Here is a 10,693-nt window from a genome sequence, read left to right on the forward strand (position 1 = left end):
TTCCTCATTACTTATTTCAATTTATAATTTTACATGGTTAAGCAAGATATTCGTTTGTCCTCAAAGGTGGTTTGGTCTTTGATAAATTTCTCCGATGCGAGTAACCGTGTGGACAGCTGGGGAAAGTGCGTTGCTACGGTTCAATTTGTATTTGTTAGACCGTAACTCCAGCACACTGCATGAACCTGTTTCTGATTCATCATTCAGCCTACCGACTCAATCAATTCCAGTGGATGAGGGATACAGTATCGATCTCGCTGAATGCAGTAGAGACCAAGCACGAGGTAAGACTTCGATAGTCCCGTCGTTGAAATAGTGTAGCACGCTCCAGACAACTAATACATAATAATACATAGTTACGTATATTGTGCGTGGACCGAGGGTACACGCATGGCGCCCGGACTAGACCCGACAGGGCAGGCGTGCCGCATCATTCGAAGTTGGACCAACGAATCAACCCTGTTCCGAGATTGTCTGATTTGCAAATAATACATTACATCCAAAACTACAAAAGGTTGCCCTCTGAGACAATCGCCGCCAGTACGCCTATTCAATCAACTTCTTATTTCCCGAAAATCTCCAGCTCGCACTCGAAGGGTACTTTTCTCGCCACTACTCTAGATTTGCCCCTGGCAGAGTCTCTGAACTTCCTCCAAAGTTGAGCTGATTCAACGTAATAATACTACCCGAGTAATAATTCAATTGCAAACTGGCCTTTTCTTGAGCTGATGTCTGCCTTGTATAGATAGGAAACATAATGGCCCCCGACAGATTCGAAGTAGATGATCAGCCCTACACCTACGACGGAACCGAGGGAGTTGTGTACCATTTCCAGGTGCTGTGTATGGGGTATCCGACTTTTCTCCTTACGATACAGACTCAGACACCGCTTCTGTATGCTCACAACACTCGGCGAGCACCCTATCTTCACAAGATGCACGAGGTGTGTAGTATCATGAAGTTATAGTTATAGTGGGCTAAGCATATCACACAGCGTATTTCGAAGACGTGGGTGGGCGATTATATCCAATTGACCAGGCCCTTCCTATTTTTATGCCACAGGATGAACAGGAAAGTCGCAGGCTTGACCATGAGCATTTTGCATTGAAGTTGGTCTTGGGACGCAATTATGTTGGCCCAGTGGCTTCCCACCTCCGACATGATCCCATGGCTCCACGAAAGCGTGTTCTCGATATAGGTACTCAACAGGGAACTTGGTCAGTCTCTATTAGTCGGCGGCCGTTGCCAAAGTTAAATCATCGCTGACAGCTCGTGCTTTATTTCAGGGTGCAGGAAATGGCGTCAGAGTTCCCGCATGTAGAGTTCGTAAGCCTGGACTTTTCGCCAATGGCCGCGCATATACCCCGTGAGAATATCGTTTGAAGTATACGAGTTGTATTCTGGCTTGGTCGAAGCGGACGCCAGCTTTGATATGGTCCATGTAAGACATACGGCAAACAAGGCGAGCTAAATCAACTCATGCTACATGCTTAGCCTATTCTAAAATGACAAATGACAGGTCGGGAACTACCAGTTTTTGATTCAGGAGCTATACCGGGTGCTTCGACCAGGGGGACTGCTTATATCTGGGGAATTTGAAAACGAAACCTATGGCGCAGATAATCCGAACACCCCCTTGGGTGATGCTTCTCCCAGACTCAGTCGCGCGCTCGCATTCGTACGCCAAGCTCTAGCTGCACAAGGTGTTACAGTCGATGCGGGCCGCCAACTTCCAGACATGCTAAACGACTCTAAACTGTTTCCACCTATCTCGCATTCAACCTCCCCCGATTTCAGTTCCGAGTCGGATAGTGACGACTCTAGGGGAACTTTCAGCAGCACCGGCACGTGTGAGTCTTGCGTACCAGGACTTTCAACTTCACATACCATGGCCAATCTAACCGACACTGGATTCGTCGATGTCACCCCCTCCACATTTTATATCCCAGCTACACCCTGGCCGGACCCTTGCACTCATCCTCATTTATATGAGGCTGGCTGTCGAGTGGTAATTGGTATCCAACATGGATGGCCAAGTCTCGTTCCTCTCCTCACGGCTCATGCTGGACTTTCAACGGAAGATGCGCGTGACGCTGTGACTGGGGCTGTGGAAGAACGCTTCGTCGATTTAAGCCTAAAGCACATCATGAAATTTCATACTGTGTGGGCCTATAAGGTCCAAGGAACATTTGCCGAGTAATTGATAATGGCTATCCCCAGAGTCCTCGCGTCCATATTGTGGACCTCTTCTTGCACCAACCCAGCAGTTCTAGCCTGGGGCCGTTCGATTTCTCCCACTGACTATAACATTCAGTGCTGCGCACTTGTTTCTCACTATAATTACTAGCATATCACACTATTCCTTGGTGTTTTTGCTCACATATTCATTTGGATAGACTCTTGTATTGTATGTATCATTTTTTGAAAGTTACAGTCCCGTGTATTTATCTACCAATAAATACAACCACATGAACAATTATTGGTTAACGTTTTCCATACTCTGTATCTATTATCAGATTAACCAACAAGAAGTTCCGGTAGTACATCGAATTCGAAGCACCTTTCGATCATACATTTCAATGTCTATAGAGCAGATCTCTGAGTGCACAGAAGTATGAAAATGAGAGGTATGAGACATACTATATGCCTTGAAGTGTATCTTGATCGGCGCATTCATCCGCCCACTATCACTTTCTCTATCCGCCCTTTGTGAGCCAAAGCGTGCCATCGAGTAACAGAATCGATTCAAAAGAGCGCTACATGAATATTCCCCCCAATGTTATCTATCTACGGATCTGCGAGTATATCACAATACACCACTCGGTTAAGGTAAAAGCCTCTGGTAAACACTACTATAGCTATATACACCAGTAGCGATACCATGTCCACGGTATCTGAAGCTCCAAGTCAACCGTGATGATTTCGTTGTGCTTGATTGTTTTCAGGGAAGTTTCGCCAGGAACCTGGGGACCAATCGCCCACAGCTCTCATGTCTCATTACGAATTCTGAACTTTATTAGGCGTGTAAATACGGACTGAATACGGTGCCCCTGATCACGCCTCTGGGTCGAGTAGCACTTTATGCTCAATCACACCGATTCATTTGTAATTAAACATGTAGGTTACACCGGGCAGATGGAAGGTGGGTTTGATTGAGATGAGGTATTTAGCACACTTCTAGCCAAGCATCTAGCTTGGCATATTGGAGCTGCATACCGTATCACCCAAATATCGCTTTGCACAAGGGGCATGGTTTCAATGAAAGGTCTTGTGTCCCTCGATGTAATTTCTTAATCATTATACGTTCATTTGTGCGGCGAGGATGAACTGAGCTCAAAAAGAAGTTCAGGTCAATATGAGAATCTCGCAGTTATTCAATCGAATTCAGTCGTGGGCGTTGATTAAGCGAGTGGCTATAAATCTGCTACAATACATACCATTCGACATTTGGTTAGCCCAGAAGGTATGAACATGGTAGACCGGACCAAGCATAACTGAGCAGTAGCTGGTTGCATCCAGTTGTACCATATCCCAGTCTCCATAGGCATATTTGAAACGACATTTTGGAATTGTGTACTGCATACAAGAAGAACCGAAGATATACCTTGATTCATATGCATAGTATTCAGTATTAACTAATTTCAATACTGTTTCCTTGGCAGCTTCTCTATTTAATGGCTTTTATCTTAAATTTTAAGATATGTATTCGACGTGTGATCAAGGCCCAATGTATACAAGGCCGAAGTTTTATTGTGTACCTCTCCGGTATAATGCGCCGTACTCAAATTGAGCTCTACTGGAGCACAGAGTACCAGTTGCTACCTGTAACATAAAAACACCGTAAGGTATCTTTCCATTCAAATTTCATGGCACGCATGATCTAACTTACGTCGTGCAAGGCCAAATCCGTGAGGTCGATTGCAAGGCTCAGGTATGGAACGAATTATATACGTGGGTCTAACTGTGAATAGTTTAAACCAATATCGAAATACCAACTCGGCGATAGGGCGCAAGGCCCAGTTGTATTGAGAAATTAAAGTTTTATCTCAACAGCATTCAACCCCGATTAGGACAGTCCAAGGAATGAAATCATCGGGGACATCCGAACTGACCACGGTTGTATTAACTTCCTGGCTTGGAGTCTTGGTTTCACTCGCGCTCGGGCCTCATCTGTCGGGTCCTTTAATTTATTTATGCCAGCCTTCGCACGGATAATTTGAATAGAGCAAGGTAAAAGTAGAATCACCGCTAATTCACAAGCTTAGGGGCGCCTGTTGTTTCAGCCTTGTGAAAGCTTGACATAGGACAAGAAGGTAAGCATAAATTTCAATTATAAAAGTCATGGCGGGTACAACATAGGTACTACAATTAAGCAAAGTATGTACGCAGACAGGGTATTTTCCCAATCAGCCGGAAGAAATAGAGAATACAAGGAAAGGAAATGAATACACTCGTCGTTCATTCATTCATTCGTGATTCAAGTCGTATGCCGTAGACGTGTCTAAACGATGGTAAAGCCTTGCTCTTCCAGCCTTCGCCCTCTTTTGCAGAAGCCTCGCGGTCGGCTTGCTTGTTGATCCATCCGCTCTCATGGCCGGCGTTGGGGATAAGGACAGAGTCGCGCTTCGAGACAATCTTGAATTGCGAGTCTGTCTTGCTGCCTTGACGATGCCTCGTCCTTCTTTCGCTCGAACATCTCCTTGAGTACTTCTGTCCTCGACTTCTCGCCGGTGGCTTGGGCGTCGTTCATGCGGTCGCGGGTCGCAACTGCGAACAATGCATTGAATATACATCCACGAACAGGCAGGAGGCGAAGGAACTTACCAAGTTGCTCGTCAACGTATTCGAGACTGGTACGAATAGCACCCTCGATGGCCTTGGCGATCTGCTTCTTGATGGCACCAGTCGCGATAGGCTTGACGATCTTGTACAGCGCGTCGTGCTTGCTCTGAATCAAGCATGTGAGTAGTGATCATTAGGCAATGTGAAAATGCTGCTCACATCGCGGATAGAGAACTTGAGAGAATCGATCTTGACACGGACGTCCTTGACATAGAAGACGCTAGTCTTGTCCTTGGGAGGGGCGCTCTTGATGTGGACCTTGGCGCTCATTCCTTCGCCGCCCAACAATACGTCGGCCAGACCAGAGTCCTTGAGTTTGGGCATGCCCGTCTTCTTGTTGAAATAAAAGGCAACGTCGCGCATGTCGCTTGGATGTGACCGAAGGAAAGGGTAAGGTCGTGGACTTGCTCGTCGTCGATCGCCTTGTACGGAGAGAACTTGACATAGTTGTGCGCTTCGATTTCAACGACGTTGGGGAAGAGGTTCTTGCCCTGGAGCGTGAGGTTCTCATGACAAGATCGAGCTGGTTATCGGTGTACTCGACGCGAGGGATAGGAATGTATCCGATTTGCTCGACAACGGAGGGAAGAATACGCGGCGGATGTCCGACCAGAGAGTGGGCTTGAAAGTGAGCTTTCCGGTGGAGTCAAAGAGCAAGTCGCGGGTAAGGCGTTTCCAGTCTTCACCGAAGCGCTTGTTGAGAGGGTCATCGCCCATAGCGTTGAACCAGCGTTGGATCGAGTCGAAGAGGTTATCTTGTGACCCTTGTACTTGTGATCGAAGAACTGTCGGCCTTCTTCGCGGATCTCGCGGCCGCGATCGTTGCATTGGGGCTGGAGGACGTAGCCTGGCTCGAGCAAGACCTTGCGGACGTACTCGTCCATTTTCCTGAACCAAGCACGGAGACCCTCGTCCTTTTGCGCATCATCCCATAGTGCACCGGTAGCATCGAGTATGGGGTCCATGGATTGTCCGTTGGCGAAACGCTCGAGGAGCGTGCGGAGCTCTCGGGTGCAAGGCGGAGCGAGGGGTCGCTTGTGACATTCTGATATCTGGTAAGTATCCGTTCTGATTTATAAGTTAAGCGGAAACCGTACCTTAGCGGAGCCTTGGCCAGTCGCGGCTACGGACCTGGAGTGGCCGTGGTAGGCTTCAATGGCAGAAAGGAACCAACGGATAGAAGCCTGGTAGTCGTCGTGCTTCTGGCACTCGACGATGACCTTCTTCATGCGGTAGATAAATTGATCACGACGCTCTTCGGGGAACTCATCACGAAGGAAGTCACGAGTCTTGTCGTACTGCTCGTTGGCACGATCCTTGTGCTCTTGAGGAATGCGATCACGGACACCCATGATCTTCTCACGGAGGCTCTGAAGCAGTCATGTCAGTAAGTCGATCTGAAACATAGACAAACGACGGCGTACCTTCTTTGCGACTTCGCCCTTTTCTTCATCAGGAGCACCCTCTACGCGAGCCTGAACCTCGCGAGCGTGGGCATCGCCCTCAGCCTTGACTGCTCCTTCTTCTGCAGACCTTGCTCCTTGAGAGCCTGAGCATCAGCTTGGACGCCATTGAGTTCCTTGCGGGTGCCATCAGTATACCCGACAGTCGTGCCCTCGTGAGGGTGGTGCTGAATGTCGCCATTGCCTGCGGGGTTCTTGACTTGGAGGGTTGGGGTCTCGTTGGGTCCTACAACCCTGCCCTCAGTCGACTTCCATTGGTCCGAGGGGGCAGCATCGTCGACGTGAGCGAGCTGCTCCTCGGTCGGGCGCGTCGCATCCAAAGCTTTAGAAGCACCACGGGCAAACAAGTCGCGGCCGATGATACCAAAGTCGGAAAGGAGCTTTCGGGCTTCCGAGTTGGTGGCAAACAGAGTCAAGAGCGTGCGGAGGTGCTTGACTGCCTCTTGTCGATCCTTCTCGGCGTCGTCCTTGGAAACAGGGACGACCTCGCCGTTCTGCTTGACGCGAGTAAAGTCGGTGCCCTCGGTGTGGAAGACAAAGTTCTGGAGAGCTCGTCGGCGTTCTTCTGAGCGACGATCAGACGGGCCTGAAAATGACATAAGTCAAGGGACCATAAAAGGAAAACCAAGATGAACTCACAGTTTCAATGATGTCACGCGTGTCTTGGATAAGCTTCTTGCCTTCGGGGCTCAAGGCGTTCAAGTCTACGGGTGAGTGGCTGTTGAGGTACTTGAGGGTCTCGTCGATTTGTTGGTTATCGGGGAGCTTGCCCTGGCGGAAGGCTTCGATGACGCCGTAGAATCGCATCTACCAAATGAAATTTAGGGTTAATAAATCACAAATATAGAGAGTTTAATTACCTTGCGATCAATATCGGCCTGCATGATAGCCTTGTTGGTGGGCTCGGTGACGCTGTTGGCGCCGGGATGCGCCGAAGTATCTTTGGTTGCTGGAGGCAGAGACATTTCGAAGAGGGATGGGTGAACTGGCAGTGTAAGAGGGGCCAATATCGTTATTATATAGCACTAATTGACGGCCGTTACATCATACCCCACGACGAACTTTCGTCACGATGGAGCGATCCTACGTCATTTTCGAACGCGCTGGCTTACAACCTTTGGTTCTGGCGGCCCCGTTCGTCGAGCCCGGAACCCATGGCCCATCAAGGCAACGCCGAAGCCTAATCAGGTGTTGTTTGCGACTTTTCAGCCTGCGCCGCCGACAGAGCCAGAGGCGTCAATTCAGTAAGCGCCAGGCGCTAGACCGGGGGAATCAGGGTCTCGGTCTCGTCGATCAATCTATTGGCGGGCTTCCAGTGTGATGATGTCAGTGGCTGCGAGTGACCTTTTCCACCGATAGTTTTTCTCGTCATGACGCCAGGATCGAACGTACAGCCGAATGTGGGCTTGAGATTCCGATAAGAATGCGAGTAGTAGAACGTGTTGTACGTGCATCTTGTGCGCCTTGCAGCTGACGTGCCGAAAGGCCAAAGACGTCACATACCAATTTCAGTTAAAGTGAACATATCATACATCATAGAGTCCAAATGAAGGAAAACGAACGAAAGCAGAAATAACATATGAACAAAACAAGAGTGTGGGTTCTATGCATGGCTATCCTTCGCATAGAACGATAGCACCGATGTCCGTACAGAATTGGACTGTGCAGGGGAACCATTGGACCCACTTCCATCAACAGAAAGTCCAAGCCCAAGCACAGGCCCCAAACTAGATCCAGGATGCGTTCCTGAACCAGATCTCAATTCGGACAGCCTCCTGGGACTCTGATGGTAACCATCAATCATCGATGCAGGGGACGAGTAAACAGAATCGTCGTCCTGCGATGCTGCGGACGCAGCAATTCTGGTCGGCTGCATCTGGTGCATCTCGGGCTCTGTAGATGCCGATACTCTCACTCGGGGTACAAACGGAAGCGACCTTCTTGGGCTTGCGGGAGAGTTGTACATGAAGAATGCAGAGCTTCTTTCGTCGCGGTCAGGGATCGCGCCCAGAGTCGGTCGGTACTGGCAGTCGGTTTGCTGCGAATGGCGCGTCGCCATGGTCGAGTCGGACATGCGCCTTCGAAGGTTGTTTAGTGCCTGGGATACGTCGGACTGGAGGAACGCGAGTGGTTGTTGAGGAGGGTCAGGCCCAACAAGGATGGTTGCGGTGGTGTCTGAAGCGTTGGGGCTGGGGACGTCAGGCCTAGGTGAGAACCTGATTGTGGGCTGGGTGGTGTCAGGTAGGACGAAGAAAGTGGGCTCGTTTGGATGCCTGGCGAGGTTCTTTCGATGTGTAGTGTTGGGGGCGAAGCGACTCCCAAGTTGACGTTGGTCCATGTCACACCCGGGCTTGGGAACGAGGACAAGTGAGGTGTTCCGCCCAAAGTGGGAGCTCTTGAACGCACTGCAGTATCGTATGCGAATGGGTCTGAAATCAGACTGTCCACACCGGACTTGTACATGACTCCGGACGTAGGTGTTCCAAGAGGAGGAGTCATGTCCGCCGAAATGTAGGGTGTGTTTGAAGGAGACGACGCAAGCCCGAGCATATTCGATGACCCAAGGGAAGAGTGACGACTGAGCATACCAGAGGGTGATGACCCAAGGGTAGCCATATTAGATGGAGACGAACTGAAATCGGCTGCAAATTGAGGGGAGCCTGCAAAAGGGTCTCCGGGTGTATGCGGTGTGCTGGGACTATAGGGAGGAAATGTCATAGCATGGGCGGGTGGTAACAGTGGGTTTGCAGTATTTGGAACGGGCATAATCGGTGACGCAGCAAACGGATCTTGGTCGAGCGTGTACGTGGTGAATTTGGTTGCTGTGGACATATGTCGGTTGGTTGGTCCAGCAACCACTGGGTTCGGCAGTACTGCTGCCGAATTTGTAGACACCGGGTTCGCCATGTCAGTATCCATATTCGCACCAGAACTTCTTGCCGATCCATGCGGCTGGACGTCCACCGATAGGCCCGTGTAATCCGACATGGCTACGCTCGCTGTGAAGTGAACCCTACCTGGAGCACGCAAGTCCGCCTCTGCCTCTCCCCTGCGAGCCGGTCTCGCTGGTGGACGCTGCCCATCGTTCGATAGGTCACTAGCTCTGCCCGGAAGACCGTCCCCCCACTGAGTCCACCTCCGCGCAGGCTCGTTTGCTCCAGCAGACCAAAACTCGGACACCCGGTCTGAACTAATCTTTCGTCGCGCGACGTTCTTTTCGGTCAATGTTTGCAGGCGCGAACGCGTTCGGGATTGTCGGCGGTTCCGTAGGATACATCGAATAGTTACGATCCCGCATGTGAGGAACGTGAGCACTGGATTAGGTAGTTTTAATTTATTTTTTTGATCGTTGGTGAGATGAAAACATGGTGGGGGAGGATGGGATGGGATGGACGTACCTGCCAAGCCAATAATCACAATCCCCACGGCAAAAAGCCCTCCGTTTGGACTGAACAATTTATCTGCGGTTGATTGATCAATGGATCCATCGTCAACGGAGCCTGTTTCAGTTGCTCCGAATGTAGGTGCAGCAGATTTTGCTTTGGAATCCGACGTGGCGGTGGGGTCTATGACAAGAGAGTGGCTATTGATTTCCGAGTAGGAAGCTGTGGCGGCTGTGGGTACAAGTGATGCACTATAGCTAATCACAATGGAGCCGTAGCGGTGCTACCAGGATCTACGTTGGCAGGATAACCTCCGGATCAATAAACTGACGCCTCAAGGGCGCCGATAATGGTGATGAATGTGTGAGCCCAGCTCGGGGAGGGAAGGCATAGTTAGTCCGCGCCAGCGAACAGAGCAAAGGAAGGCAAAGTGTAAAGATAGATCTGCGTAGAGACTACCTCAATCCCCAGTATCGAGCTAGTTGACTATAGTGCTTGTATCGAATGACGCTGTGGGATCAGTAGCGGGAGCTTCTGAGCATGGCAAGCACGCGATCGGGAGGGGAGGAAATCGGCCTGGGAGCTGCCAGCAAGGCACACTATAAAGCTATATGGAATAGCCAACGCAGCAATGATATGTATGCGCGGGAAGCTCGGTACCAGGAGCCCTTTTCGTCGTTGTAAAGCAACAGTAGAAGAAAATTGGCAATGGTGCCGCAGTGAAGGAATGACGTGCAGGGAAAAGGAGGGAAGTTTAGTGGGCTGGAGTGAGGTCGGCCGGTCTATATGAAGGGAGGAAAACTGAAGAAGACCTGGTGAATGAAAGAAGTGTGCGATCAAAGCCAACCAGAAGAAACTAGGGCGTACCGGGCCGATCTGAGCTACCAAAAACAGGGTTATATTCGACTAGTATGGGATCAGCCAGGATCGACCGCCGATTGTCTTTTGCCACGCATTGGAGGATCTCCATAGTTACGAGGGATGATGCTGTTTGATATATGTGAT

General features: G+C 49.9%; 3 protein-coding genes across 3 annotated transcripts; 1 reads left to right on the top strand and 2 right to left on the bottom strand.

The window, feature by feature from the left end:
- Positions 1 to 757: 757 nt before the first annotated feature.
- On the top strand, positions 758 to 2,200 carry RhiXN_05274 (methyltransferase domain protein; the record flags this gene model as incomplete). Its single annotated transcript, XM_043325090.1, has 6 exons — positions 758 to 943; positions 995 to 1,012; positions 1,063 to 1,217; positions 1,287 to 1,366; positions 1,416 to 1,441; positions 1,520 to 2,200. The coding sequence occupies 6 exons, from the start codon at positions 758 to 760 to the stop codon at positions 2,198 to 2,200; spliced, it is 1,146 nt and encodes a 381-aa protein (XP_043177509.1).
- A 2,388-nt stretch (positions 2,201 to 4,588) lies between these two features.
- Positions 4,589 to 7,270, bottom strand: RhiXN_05275 (uncharacterized protein; the record flags this gene model as incomplete). The annotated part of the gene is made up of 10 exons (XM_043325091.1): positions 4,589 to 4,767; positions 4,825 to 4,948; positions 5,002 to 5,209; positions 5,272 to 5,333; positions 5,382 to 5,894; positions 5,940 to 6,212; positions 6,267 to 6,375; positions 6,444 to 6,891; positions 6,941 to 7,112; positions 7,166 to 7,270. The coding sequence occupies 10 exons, from the start codon at positions 7,268 to 7,270 to the stop codon at positions 4,589 to 4,591; spliced, it is 2,193 nt and encodes a 730-aa protein (XP_043177510.1).
- Positions 7,271 to 7,908: 638 nt separating this feature from the next.
- RhiXN_05276 (uncharacterized protein) lies at positions 7,909 to 10,658 on the bottom strand (the record flags this gene model as incomplete). Its single annotated transcript, XM_043325092.1, has 5 exons — positions 7,909 to 8,655; positions 8,712 to 9,945; positions 10,198 to 10,295; positions 10,349 to 10,500; positions 10,556 to 10,658. 5 exons carry the CDS (start codon positions 10,656 to 10,658, stop codon positions 7,909 to 7,911), a joined length of 2,334 nt encoding a protein of 777 aa, XP_043177511.1.
- Between the last annotated feature and the right edge of the window lie 35 nt (positions 10,659 to 10,693).

Source organism: Rhizoctonia solani, chromosome 2 (genome assembly GCF_016906535.1).
Source record: "Rhizoctonia solani chromosome 2, complete sequence".
In the NCBI taxonomy this organism is placed as follows: domain Eukaryota; kingdom Fungi; phylum Basidiomycota; class Agaricomycetes; order Cantharellales; family Ceratobasidiaceae; genus Rhizoctonia; species Rhizoctonia solani.